This window comes from Giraffa tippelskirchi, chromosome 11, assembly GCF_054371585.1.
Source record: "Giraffa tippelskirchi isolate mGirTip1 chromosome 11, T2T-mGirTip1v1.2.pri, whole genome shotgun sequence".
NCBI lineage: Eukaryota > Metazoa > Chordata > Mammalia > Artiodactyla > Giraffidae > Giraffa > Giraffa tippelskirchi.
The window spans coordinates 1,751,197-1,764,061 of record NC_137285.1 but is presented as its reverse complement, the minus strand read 5'-3'; the positions used below and the strand labels follow the sequence as shown (position 1 = coordinate 1,764,061).

The following is a 12,865-nucleotide window of genomic DNA, read 5'->3' as shown; positions in this document are numbered from 1 at the left end:
AGCGGGGCTGATGACCGGACCCAGGTGCCGCCGGAAACAGCGACCCTCGGGCCGGCCCGGGCCGAGGGGGACTCGCGTTCCCCAGTACCCGACGCCAGACGCGGGCTGGACGGCGAGGCGGGCGGCGGGGGCGGCGGGGGCGGCGGGCGCGGGGGCCCGGGGACGGGACCTGCCCCCACAGCGGAAGCCTGGGAAGCCGACGGCGCCGGGGAAAGGGCGCCCCGAGCGAGGCGAGTGCCCCCGGCGTGCGGAGGGGAAGCGGAGACCCGGAGGAGCGGGCCGGGGGGCGGCCGGCGTGGGAGCCGGGGGCGGGCCGGGGCGGGCCGGGGCGGGCCGGGGCGGGCCGGGGCGGGCCGGGGCGGGCCGGGGCGGGGCTTGGGGCCGCCGCCGCCTCCCGCCCCTTCTCCCCCCGGGGCGCTGGTGCTGGCGGCCCGGGAAGCCGGCGCGCGCGAGCCGCGCGCTCTCGCCCCCAGTCGACGCCAGAGCTGCACCCGGCGCCGGGCCGGGGCCATGGGAGCCCCGCGCCGCCCGGGTCATGAGGACGGAGGTGGACGCGGAGGCAGCGGGGCCGCCGCTCGAGCCCGGTCAGTGTGATCCCTCCGTCACCCCGGGGATCGCGGTGGGCGCGGGGCAGGACTCCGGGGATCGGGGGGCGGCCCTCACCCCGGGGATCGCGGTGGGCGCGGGGCAGGACCCCGGGGATCGGGGATCAGGGGTTGGGGGCAGCTCTCACCCCGGGGATCCGGGGTTGGGGGGAACCCCGCCCGAGCGCGGGGCAGGGTCCGGCCGGGCGACCTTGGGCCGACCGCCGCCGCGGCCCCGGCTGTTGAGCTCTGGGCGAAACCTGGCCAGGTGTGCGCTCCGGCCGGGCCTGCCAGGCCGGCCACGATCAGTTGGGTTTTTGTTTTTTTTTCCTGATAACTCCCTGAGCAGTGACACCCCTGGGCATTTCTCGATTGCAGTCATGGAGGGAAGGAGGGTCCTGGTTGAGCGGCGGGGGTCAGGGGGAGGGTTCACCTTTCCCAGGAGCGAAAAGTCCTCCTTGGAGGAAAAGTCCTCCTTGAAGCTGTCTTGGGGAGACCCTGTCCTGCCTCCGGTAACTGAGGCCTTAGAAGGGGCATCTGGCGGGGGGCAGCAGAGCAGTGAGGGCCTCCCTGCCCCTGGCCTCCCTGCCCCTGGCCTCCCTGCCCCCTGGCCTCCCTGCCCCTGGCCTCCCTGCCCCCTGGCCTCCCTGCCCCTGGCCTCCCTGCCCCGGGCCTCCCTGCCCCTGGCCTCCCTGCCCCTGACCTCCCTGCCCCCTGGCCTCCCAGATTCCTGCCTGTAGTCTTGCTACGGGTCTTCCCTCTCTAGTTCCTCCTTCCCAGGAGGTCTGAGTTCCTTTGCGGGGCGGGCGGGGGGGGGGCACAGACTGATAATTCAGTGGCCGCCTCGGTGTGCTTTTCTGAGGGGGGGGTGGCAGCACTGGCTCCCCATCCCCTCTGCAGCACACAGTTGATGAGAAAGGGCTGGTGAACTCCATAGTGAGGTGCCCACACGTGGGAGACCCCAGCCCTGAGGCATCGTGGGACTCCGACTGTGGTTGCAGCAAGGAGTTGGGTCCGGGGCTGTCCCCGGGGTTTGCTGTCTCCTCCTCCCGTTGTCTCCCTCTGTGATCTTGGACCAGACACTTGCCTTTCCAGAGCGGCCTCCGTGGAGTCATGACTCACGTTTCCAGGGCGCTTTCTCTGAGCAGGCGCTCTGCCCGACTTGTTTACATGCAGGGCCTCATTAATCCTCATAAGAAGCTGGTTCCTATTGTCATTTGCCCTTTTGCAGATGAGCCGACTGAGGGCTTAAGTATTCAGGGCCAGGAAACTGCCTTCCTTCCCTGAGGACAGCTGCCAGCTGAAGCCGGGCCAGCCCCTCCCAGGCAGACCCTGGCCCTCAGGTGGGACGGGCCGTGGCTCCAGGTGTCTGGCAGCAGCTTGGGGCTTGGAAGGCCTCGCCTGCCCTTATCGCCACCCGACGCAGGAGGATCTCTGGGTCCCTGTTGGCTGACTTGCTTGTGCCTGGATTGGGGGTGGCCCAAGGCGGGTGTTCAGCCACCTGAGGGGTGTGGGCAGGATCAAAGGGTATGAGATAAGGGTGAGAAGAGGTGGGGCAGAGTTCCCAAGGCCCTGCCAGCGGCCGCTGCCGGGCGGTGTCACGTTTTACAGCTGGGGAAGCACAGACAAGAGTCAGAGCCCGCGCCGCAGAGTCAGGAGGAGCCGTGGACAGAGGACCACAGTCTGGAAGCCTGGGGGAAGGGGAGTCCTGCGGTGACACGGAGGCTCGAGCCACTCAGGGGAAAGAAAGAAAAACAAAAACGCCTTACATTCACCACCGAAGCGTGTCTGCTGCTGAGGTCTCCAGGCTGGGAGGAGGCAAATACTGCATGCCTGCCACCGAGGAGTTCCCAGCGGGTCTGGTCCTCCAGAGGGAGGGGAAGGGGCTGATGCGTTTGGATATTCAGAGATGGGAGACAGCCTTCCGGACGGAGGGATATGCAGGAGCCAAGGCTGGGGAGTAAACAGTCCGTGGAGAGAAAAACCAGAAGGCAGTTTAGCTACAGGAGGGGTTCTGGAAGGTGGGAGACACAGGCCGCCAGGGGACAGCAGCCTGCAGACGCCTCTGCCTCTGCTCAGCCTTCGGGGGGTGGGGATTACTTTGGGACGTGAACTCCTGGCCGGCAGGGTCGGGCCGTCCCGTCCCCCCGTGTGCTCAGAGCCTAGCACACCATAGTGGGCGCCCAGTGAGTTCTTCCTCTTTCCAGCAGCGGTTTCTGGAGCCACTGCTGAGCTTCCGACACCAGGCCCTGGGAACAACAGTGAATAAGATGAGCCAGTTCTCTGCCCCTGGGCCGCTTACAGTCTAGAGGGGAGGCAGGAAGGCTTTATTTTTTGTGTTTTTGTCACTTTTGAGTACTGTGAAGGAGCCCCTGCTCCCTAAGGCACGTCAGTGAACGCCTCTCACGGGGCGGGCGGGGGAGACTGAGCCAAGACCTGAGTGACAAAAAGGGGCAGACTTAAGTCCCTAGGGTAAAAGAGCTCCCCAGGGCGAGTGGGGCAGGACCGGCAGGCTTCCGTAAGGGGTAAGGCCTGTGTCTTGAGGACCATGGAAGCCTGTGGAAGGGAGCCCTGCAGCTGCTTTGTACCGCAGCCGGAGAGGGGTTGGGGGAGCGGCCTCTGGGGCTGAGTCTGTGGCAGTGGGCGGAGGCGGATGTTGCAAGGCTGGAGGGGTGGCCTGGGTTCCTTTTAGGGCCTCCTGGGGTCAGGGGAAGGACAGAGGAAGCATGACCCCGGACTGGTCTCAGCGCCCTGGGGCCCCAGCTGGATGGAAGGCGGGGCTCCTGGCTGCACCAGCAAAGGGGCGCAGGGCACATTCTTGCCCCCGGGGCCAGGTGGCTCGGCCAGCAAGCGGCCAGCACTCAGCTGTGCTGTCCTGCTTTCCATGGCCCTGTGGATGAGGTGGGGAGCAGAGAGGCCACGGCAGTGCAGCCAAGGCACAGTCCCGGGCCCTGCTCCGGAGAGGGCGTGGACAGCCCCGCAGGGCAGGGGTTCATGCGGGGGCCCCTGGGAGCCACAGTGTGGGCCTGGGCCAGCCGAGTGGCGATGAGCAAAGGGGCACGGCTGGCCTGCCTGCCCTCCGGGGAGGCCCGGGAGGTGCTGGCCTCTGAGCCAGGCCTTGAGGGCAGGGGAGGGTGTAGACGGGAGAGCAGGAGCTCGGGACCCCTCCAGGCAACAGGTCGAAGGTCGCAAGGCCAGGCGCCCCAGGGCTCCCAGGCGGCCCTCCTGGTTGGTGCACATAGGGGTGGGATGGGGAGGGGTGCTGGGGGTCAGCTCTGCGCAGGGAACGTTGCCTGGAGACCCCCGAGGTGGGGTGACCATGTGAGCCAAAAGGGCGTCCTGAACGAGCAGTGTCGCGGCTGGTTCTTTAGCTCTGAGCTCCGCGCACATTCCTGGGACCCCAGGGCAGGAGGGTCAGGCCTCAGGCCTGCGGGCCCGCCACAGCCACCGCTCTCCTGTCTTAAGGCGCATCCTGGCATGGCCTGTGGCCTGGCCTTTCGTTTTCCTCCTGCACCGCCCGTGTGTGCTGCCCGCCAGGGCGCTCCTCACCGAGTCACCAGTCCACAGACCGGGCACTCATGGGGCTCTGGGGAAATGTTTGTTGACTGAAAGGGAAATCAGACCAAAGTCTCCACTTGAGGGACAGCCAGACCCAGCCCACACGTGGAAGTCAGTGGCCCAACCCACAGCCGGAATGCCCAGGCCGCGCCCTTGCTGCTCCGCCCTGGGGAGCACTGCCCTGGCTGATATGTGACTGCCCCCTCCTTGTAACCCTGAGGGCTATGGAGTCAGCGGTCTTGGCAATTGAGACAGGAACGTCTGCTGAGTGCCTCCAGGAGCCCCCCGCCACAGAGGGGCTCCGGAGAGAGGCCACGGGGTGGGGGGCTGGGTACGACAGGGGCAGCGTCGTGGAGAAGTGACATCTGCAGAGAGGACTTGGCTCCGTGGCCTGGGAGGCTGAGCAAGTCCAGGCCGGAGGGAGCAGGTGTGCAAAGGCCCTGGGGCGCGTGAAGGCTCCAGCCCAGGGAGGGTGAGGGGAGGCCAGGCAGCAGTGGGCCCCAGGGCAGCAGCCACGCAGACCTTGTCCTAGGAGGTGTGGGAGCCACCCCACTGGAGGCCTGTGCGTAGGCCTGACCCGCCCAGACTGGCGTTTCGGGGAGACCACTGCTGTGGTCAGGAGAATGGGTTGAGGGGCCCGGTAAAGCCGTGGACCAGTCCCCGCCCGGCCTCTGCAGGACCTGAGTGGGCGCCAGCGATGGTGGCTCCAGCGGGAGTGGGGTAGTGGGCGGGCACTGTGCTGAGGGTCCGTGACCCCCCGTGCTCCTCCCGCCTGTAACCACCCTGTGACCCCCGCCCTGTGCTCCTCCCACGCAGGGGACTTCGTGCAGCTGCCGGTGCCCATCATCCAGCAGCTCTACCACTGGGACTGCGGCCTGGCCTGCTCCAGGATGGTGCTCCGGTGAGGGCTCCGTTCCCGGCCCTCTGATGGGGGGCGGGCACACGGGGAGAGCCCCGGGTGGGATTTGCCGTCTGTCTACGGCTGCTTGGGGGAGGCCCAGCGTCCACCCGGGCTCCACCCCACCTGCAGAAGCGAGCAGTGGCGGGCCAGGCCCTCAGGTCTGTCCCCGGAGGATGCCGGGGGTCTAAAATGGCCAGGAAGTCACAAGTGCCTGGGCCCAACCCCACAGAGTGACCCCTGCGGCCGAGACGCGGGGTCCTCCTGCAACCCCCGACCTCGGAGTGTCGGGAGACGGGGTCACTGGGCAGGGCAGCCTCCCGCTCCCCCTCCTGGAAGTCCAGGCAAGACAGGTGTTCCATGCCTAATGCTCAGGGAATCGGTGATGAGATATGCTTCAAGCACTTAGACGGTCCTGAGGTGAGGCTGGAGAGGCTGGCGACTGGCCCAGAGTCACACAGCCCATGAGAGATGCCAGGCGCAGAGCCCAGGCCCCGGACGGGGACCTGTGTGGTGCCCGGGAGGCCTCGGGCAGCGTGCGGTCAGGCCCTCGGAGTTCAGGATGCTGGGCGGAGCCTCCCAGGGGCACAGGCTCACATGGCGGGCCCTTGGGAGGAGGATGCCCCCAGCTAGCGCCCCCGGTCAGTGGCCAGTCTGCCCGCAGGTACCTGGGCCAGCTGGACGACGCTGAGTTCGAGAGGGCCCTACAGGAGCTGCGGCTCACCAGGAGCATCTGGACCATCGACCTGGCCTACCTGATGCGCCGCTTCGGAGTGCGACACCGCTTCTGCACCCAGACCCTGGGCGTGGACAAGGGCTACAAGAACCAGGTGTGCGCCCGCCGCGGCCATCGGGGGCAGGACGGACATGCTGCGGGCGGGCCCTGCGAGCGGTCGGGTCGGGCACTGGGCTGCAGCGGCTCAGAGGTCCCGAGTGGTGAGCCAGGCCGCTCCTGGCACCCCAGCCCCAGAGACAACCCCCCCAGAGACAGACGTGCACAGACACACACAGACACAGAGACACACCTGCCCACCCCCACCGCCGCCCGTCTGGGACGCACCCGGCTGTCTGCAGAGGCGCCCAGGCGGCCCCCACAGCCCTTCCCTTCGCCCAGCACCAGCCGGCTGGGCCTCAGGGCGCTGCCTTCCTCCGGCTGTTGTTTGCCGGTTTTCTCCCTTCTCACGGGGACAGCCAGCTCCAAGCTGGGTCCCTGGTGTTCTGGAAGAAAAAAAAACCTACTGTCCTTCCCTTTTATGAAAAAGGAGGGATGCTGGGGGCCTCCTTGGAGGTCCGGTGCTTCAGACTCGGCGCTTCCAGTGCAGAGGGCACAGGTTCCATCCCTGCTCGGAGAACTAAGATCCCATGAGCCGTGTGGAACGGTCAAGAAAATAACTCAAAGCAAACAAACAACAACAAAAACGGAACGCCGGCAGAGCCTCGCTGAGACCCCAGTGCCCTGTGCCGCCTCCCCCGGGGCGGGCCTCGGCCGAGGCTCCAAGCCTGGGCAGAGCAGAGTCCCTGCCGGCCTCCCTGGCAACAGGGCCACTACCCGTGGCCACTGCCTGTGCACCTAGCTCTGCGTTGAACCGTCCAGGCCAGGGGAAAGGCTGGCGGGTCTGGTGTGGTCAGTGTGACCTCGAGGCGGAGGAAAGGCCCCGAAGCAGGGTCTCTTCTGCCTCCCCCGTGGGGGCCCTGGCCCCGTGAAGGCCCCTGCGCCAAACAGACCATGTCCTTTGCTAACACGCGCCAGCTGAGCCGAGTGGGTGGTGTCCAGACTCCCGCCCACCCCCAGGGTGCCAGCCCGAGCCTGCTGCCCGCCCATCTCCCGAGCATCCTCACCAGCCTTGAGGTGGTTCTGCCCGCAGACCGGGCCCCTTTGTCCACTCCCGATCCCCGTGCTGTTCACGTCCTCCTGGGAAGGGTGAGGGCAGCCGGGGCAGGCGGTCTCGGCAGCTGCCCTGCCCTCACAGTCCTTCTACAGGAAGCACTTTGACACAGAGGAGACCCGGGTGAACCAGCTGTTCGCACAAGCCAAGGCCTGCAAGGTGCTGGTGGAGAAGTGGTGAGTCCGTGCCCCGCCCCCGCCCTTCCCCAGGCACCTGCTCCCCCAAGGCTAGCAGGGGGAGGCCTCCCTTGGGAAAGGGCAGAGCTGAGCTTTCCCGCCCTGCCGGCCACGGGCACTGACTTGCCCAAGCCTTAGTTTTTCCATCCGTAAAATGGGAACAGGTGGAGGGCTACGTGACCTAGTCTACACAAAACTCTGACCTTGGGTGGATCCAGAGCTGGGGACAGAGGGACAGGTGAGCAGGACAGATCTGAGCCAGCCCCTTGGGCTCCTCGGGGAGTGCTGGCCTTGGGACAGAGCAAGGGACCCTAGTGGCAGGGTGACGGCCTGGGGAGCACGCTGGCGCGGCGAGAGGGTGGCGGGGACGGCCCGGGTGTCGGCTGTCAGGAAGACACCAGACCTCCTCCCGGGCTGCCTGACCTTAATAGGTCTCCGTCTTCTCCTCACGGGGCGGGGGGGCCCAGGAGACTTGCCCAGACGCAAGCAGCTTCCTCCCCAGACTGCTGTGGGCACTGCGCCCAGCAGGCGTCTGGCTCTCAGACCCGGGCCGGGCCCTGGCCACTCTCTCCTTGCGTCCCCCGTCCTCCTGGATTTCTGTCTTCACGATCACGTGACCCAGGCATACAGCCCTCTGGGCACAGGGAAAAGGTCTCCACGTGTCCCCGGACCACGGGAGCATGCGTCGGAGGGCGAGGTGGCCGGTGTTAGCTCGGTGGCACCTGACAGGCTGCGTGGAGGGCAGGGGCTGTCCCCCCCTCGTGGTGAGTGCCACGGTCACCCCTGCGGCCCGGCCACGCACTGACCACACCCGGGACCCGTACCCCAGGCCCTCCCTCCAGCCCCACCACGCGCTTCCTGGTGGCTGAAGTCCCCCTCGGGTCCATACCTTCTGCTGGGAGCTCAGCCAGCTGCTTCCTCTCAGAGACCCGGTGGAAACACGGCACACTTCCCCGGGCCACGGCACCAGACCAGGCTGCCTGTGACTTGGCGGGGCTGGAACTGGGCCCGGCCACGAGGTGCCACATGCGCCCCCGAGGGGCCTGGGAGGAAGGAGGGCACCGCGTGGGTGGGCGTTGCCCCCCTCCGCCCCCCGGTGAAGACGGTGGGGCCCAGGCACTGGGGAATCCCCCCAGCCCTTCCCGCCTCGGGTCTGTCTTGGACTTGCCTCCTCCCAGGGGCCTCGGAGAGTCCAGGGCCTAAGAGTCTGGAACAGCCGGCTGACCCGGGGTTCCCCTGTGGGTGCTGCCAACTAGCCCTTCCCAGGCAGCCCCTTCTGCCACAAGGAGCCTTAGACAGAAAGAGAAATAACCCTTTCAGAGAAGCACTTGGTTTAGAAACCGGTGAAGCCATGCTTGGTTCCGATTCAGGGAAGTAAATTAAACCACCTGTTTACGTGACTAATGCATCCTTCAGGGTAAAAGACCAGGGCAGTGGGGGGCAGGTCCAGAGATGGGGTGCCATCTGGAGCTGAACGGTCACCCTGTGAAGGGCCTGTGGGGCCAGCATGTCCTGGGCACCCTCAGAGCCCCACGCCATCCATGCTTGGTCCCACACTGAGCCCCGGCCACCGTGACGAAGCAGGCAGGCACCCCCTGCACGGAGCTCAGAGCAGACGCGGGGCTTCAGGACATGGGGCAGACCGGGCTCCGGGGGGGGTCCGCAGGAGGGGCCCGGGGCCCGGAGGCGCTGGCTGACCCCCCGTCCACCCCCTGCAGCAGGGTGAGCATGCAGGACATCCAGGCCCACCTGGCGCAGGGCCACGTGGCCGTCGTGCTGGTGAACTCGGGGGTGCTGCGCTGCGACCTCTGCCCCAGCCCCCCGAAGTACTGCTGCTTCACGCCCAGCGGGCCCCGCTGCCTCTGCCGCGCGCCCGACTACCAGGGCCACTTCATCGTGCTGCGGGGCTACAGCCGGGCCGCCGGCTGCGTCTTCTACAACAACCCGGCCTACGCCGACCGTGAGTGGGGTGGGCGGGCCCCCTGCCGCCTTCTCCCCGGCGCCCCCTGCCTCCCTGGGCCCCACCCCGCAGCAGTCCCTGCCACCCCCAGCCCCCAGGCTGGCCCTCCGCGCTAGAAAGGGAGGTCCGGGGACCCTGGTCAGGGAAGTAAGAGCCCACCCGCTGCGCAGAGTGGCCGAAAGAAAAAGGAAAGTCTGCCTGGCCCTGGCTCCGGTCACCAACCCCCGCCCAGACTCCCCACAGCCCCGGGACAGGGCGGGACCACCTGCCTCACGCAGACAGCCCTGCGGCCTCAAGCGAGTCTCCTTCCCTCTGGGCCTCGCTTTCTCCTGCTGCAAGGGGGAAAGGTCAGAGGCTCACAGGGCCGCAGCGGCAGCAGGGAGGGCGTCCTGCGTGGTGGGGGCGGCCGGGACGCCCCCCTCGCTGACCGCCCCGGCCTCCTGCCGCAGCAGGAATGTGCAGCGCCAGCGTCAGCAACTTCGAGGAGGCCAGGACCAGCTACGGCACAGACGAGGACATCCTGTTCGTCTATGTGGACAGCTGACGGCAGGAGCCCGGTCTGCCCTGCCCCCACTGGCCACTCCGGAGGCGCTGGCCCGGGCCCGGGGCTCAGACGAGGGGCCGCGCCCCTGCTGGCTGCTGAAGTCGTCCCCTGGGCCCCGAGGCCGGCTCCTGCTGCGCTCAGGGGACATCCACCCCCACGGGCGCCCTGGCTGCCTGCGACCCAGACACAGGGTGGGCAGGGGACGCCAGAGCCCATCTCCCCGCAGACCTGGGCGCAGCCCCAAGAGAGACGCTGTGGGTCTGTTTGTGTGGAGACCGTAGCCACCCTGGGGGCCCTGGGGCTGTACCGGCTCCAGCCTCCCTGGGATCCGGGTGAAAGGAAGCTGCCCTGGGCCCTCCTCCCCCGCCCCTGCCCAGGGGGCCCAGTCCCTGTGGCTGGTGGCCAGGCCCCTGGCCCCTGGGGAGGGCTGGACCTCAGGCAGAAAGGCCTCAGGCCCCTGTGGCCCTCGGGTGCTCCAGCTCCTTGGAGTGGACAGCTGGGCTGTGGGTGGGACCCTGGCTCCTGCTGACACCCCGAGGGCCAGGGCCAGCTGCCTGGGCCCCAGAGACGCTCCCTTCACCTGCCACGGGCCTCCTGCCTCTGAGTGCAGGCAGCCCCATGTCTCAGGGTTGGGTGCTGCGGCCCTGGGCCTGCATGTCTGATCGCTGCCGGGGGCGGCCTGTGGCCTCCCCCCGGCCAGTGCTCACACCTGGGCCCTCTGCCCAGGATGCCGGGTGGTCTCTGTCTCGGCAGAGGGAGCAACCCTAACCCAGGGTTGCACAGCGCAGACCCCGCGTGGGCTAGAGTGGCTTCCTGTTCTTCCTTTCTTTTTTAGCCGGGGGAGGTGTGTGTGTGTGTGTGTGTGAGATGTACGTCTTTTTTTTAGCCAGGGGAGGGTGTTTTTTTTGAGATTGAAGTTTTCACTGTTGGTGGGGGTGAGACTCAATCTCAAGCAAGACAATAATAGTGGGGTCGCAGGTACTTTGGAACCACGGACACCTCTCTTCACGGGCAGATAAGCCAGGCCAGGGTCTCTTCCAAAGCCAGGGGGACCTGGGGCCCTCAGGCAGGCAGGCCTCTCGCCACACAGCCGCAACCTGACTCAGGACAGTGGTGGGGGCTGGGTCCTGAACCTGGGTCTGTGCCCCTGGGAAAAAAAGGGAAATGGGTCATCCCCTAAAGGGGCTGGGACACCTCCCACTCCTGCCCCGGGTTACCTCTGGCCAGGGGGGCTGGGATGCCCCCTTCGCCACAGCACCTAAGTCTTGGTCGTCCGGTGCCGGAGGCCTGATGCTGTGGTGAGGGCTGCCAGACCACCCAGGACCACCCAGCTGTGCAGCTCCTCGACCGCAGACAGCCTTGACCGAGAGGCAGGCGCTTCTGGCCAGACAGCTGCCCTGGGTTCAGAGACTAGCGCTGCCTGCAGGCCCATCTCGTCCCCGTTGCCTTAACCCTTGGTGGCCCGAGACCCCCAGAGCCCTGGTTCCCACGCCCGGGAGGACCACATGTGGCAGCTGCAGGCTGGGCGTCCCCAGGAGGGTTCGGGGGACCCCGGTGAGGGCGGCAGTGTCGCGGGAGATGGCGACAGGAAGGGGCGGCCGCCACGGGTGAGGCCCTGTACTTGGGCCGGCGGGGGCTGCCCAGGGAGCAACCTCCACAGACAGTGGCCATGGTGCCTTCGTCCAGCAGAGACACCGTCCCCGGGTCAGAGGAGCAGGCCTCTCGGGGCAAGCTGCAGGTTAGAGGTCACCCATCTGGAAGGTTCCCAGGAGCTGCCTGCCAGGAGGGGTTCTCGGAGGCAGGACGCAAACCTCGCCATGTCGTGTCCTGTTCGCACACAAATCATGAAAACGGGGCTGGAGACAGCAGGACTCGGCCCGCAGCACATGACTTTGTGACCCCTTGGCTGCACATGGAGGGGGGCGTGCTGGACCGCTGGCTGTCTCCCCAGCCACCTGGGGGCAAAAGGGATCTTCTGCATCACAGGGATTTTTATACGTGTATCTCGTTTGTAATGAGCCATTCTCAATAAACATGATCCTCACTGCAAAACGCTGGCAGCCCCAGGCCGCCTCTGTGGTCCCGGCCTCCTCGGGACAGCCGCTCCCCAGCCCACGCGCAGGTGTGCTGGCCACCGGCCGCCCGGAGGCCTCACGACTGACAGGAGGTGCTAAGCGGGGGAGAGCTCGGAACCGAGCACGAACACGAGGCGGCAAGGGTCGCTGGGGATCCGGGAGACCGTCGCCTCTGAGCCCTGTGCCGAGAGCCAAGGGTGCAAAGCTCCCGTCGATGTGGCGGTGCCGTGACCAGGCCAGCTTGGCTAGCAAGGCGTGCACAGCCTCTGCCCAGGCAGTTAGGAGGTGCAGAAAAGGCTCTAATCCTGTAGCGCGGGGGACCCCATTCACTCAGGGGTTCCCCAAGCTGCTTTGCCACACAGTTCATTTCTGTGAAAGCCCGGGCTTCCCTGAAATATGCTGACCTCTGGGTAAGCCCTGGTCCAGTCCGGGGTGGAGACTGCAGCCCAGAGCCGCTGGCCTGAGGTCATCACTCAGAGTTAGGGACAGGGACTTCCCCGGTGGCCCAGAAGCTGAGAGCCCACCTCCCGATGCAGGGCCTGCAGGTTTGGTCCCTGGTCTGGAAACTTAAGATCCCACACGCAGTGGGGCAACTGAGCAAGCAAGCAGACGGGCAGACACACAGGCTGCTGATCCTCTGGGGACTTAGATGGCCAGCTCCTCCCACCAAAGCAAAGCCACTGGCTCCACGGTGACCTCCAGCTCCCCCAAACGCCAGGGTCTTGTTGGCTGGTGGGACGGCTAAGCTGAAACCCGACGGGTCCACCTGCGGCCAAGCTCTTCACCCTCAGCCGCACAGCCCCGAGCCAGAAGTGGGCGTGGGTGCTGTGCTCAGGAGCTAGAACCCCAGGCCAGTCCCCCACCTGCTAAGCTTTGCTGTGCTTTTACCGGGTTTTGAGCTGTTGGCTCTGCCACCCGGAAGACGTCAGACTGTCCAGGTCACTCACGTCGAGGCGTAAGGCAAGAGCCTGTTCACCCTGATGGGGCCAACTGGGATAAGGCTGGTGACCGCACCTCAGCGCCACCCGACGGCCATCTGGGTCCGTCCCTGGGCTGGGCAGAGCAGTGTCCCCACCCCCTTGGGCCCTGCACAAAGGACACAGCGCTTTCTGATGCGGAGGCTTCCACCGCACGCAGAGAAGTGATTCTGGCCAAGGGCTGGCCCACTTCTGCAGGGAAGGAGG

General features: G+C 66.9%; 1 protein-coding gene across 16 annotated transcripts; it reads left to right on the top strand.

Moving 5' to 3' along the window:
* The first annotated feature begins 411 nt into the window (after window positions 1-411).
* On the top strand, window positions 412-11,658 carry GUCD1 (guanylyl cyclase domain containing 1). 16 transcript variants are annotated; one of them, XR_014068921.1, is made up of 8 exons: window positions 412-584; window positions 4,959-5,043; window positions 5,705-5,870; window positions 7,011-7,102; window positions 7,267-7,340; window positions 7,725-7,866; window positions 8,821-9,062; window positions 9,515-11,658. XR_014068921.1 is itself a non-coding variant. In XM_081542190.1 (6 exons), the coding sequence occupies exons 1-6, from the start codon at window positions 536-538 to the stop codon at window positions 9,604-9,606; spliced, it is 597 nt and encodes a 198-aa protein (XP_081398316.1). In that variant the 5' UTR covers window positions 412-535; the 3' UTR covers window positions 9,607-11,658. The 16 variants fall into 16 exon arrangements, 11 of the variants coding, with proteins under 11 accessions (XP_081398316.1, XP_081398309.1, XP_081398307.1 ...); XR_014068923.1 differs by having other exon boundaries at window positions 9,512-11,658; XR_014068920.1 differs by lacking the exon at window positions 7,725-7,866.
* Window positions 11,659-12,865: the final 1,207 nt, after the last annotated feature.

Bases quoted from the DNA above. Each gene is read 5' to 3' on its own strand.
- GUCD1 (XM_081542180.1), top strand. From the start codon at position 536: ATGAGGACGGAGGTGGACGCGGAGGCAGCGGGGCCGCCGCTCGAGCCC. The intron at 7,103-8,820 runs GTGAGTCCGTGC...CACCCCCTGCAG, and splicing joins AAGGTGCTGGTGGAGAAGTG to CAGGGTGAGCATGCAGGACA. The intron at 9,063-9,511 runs GTGAGTGGGGTG...CTCCTGCCGCAG, and splicing joins CAACCCGGCCTACGCCGACC to CAGGAATGTGCAGCGCCAGC.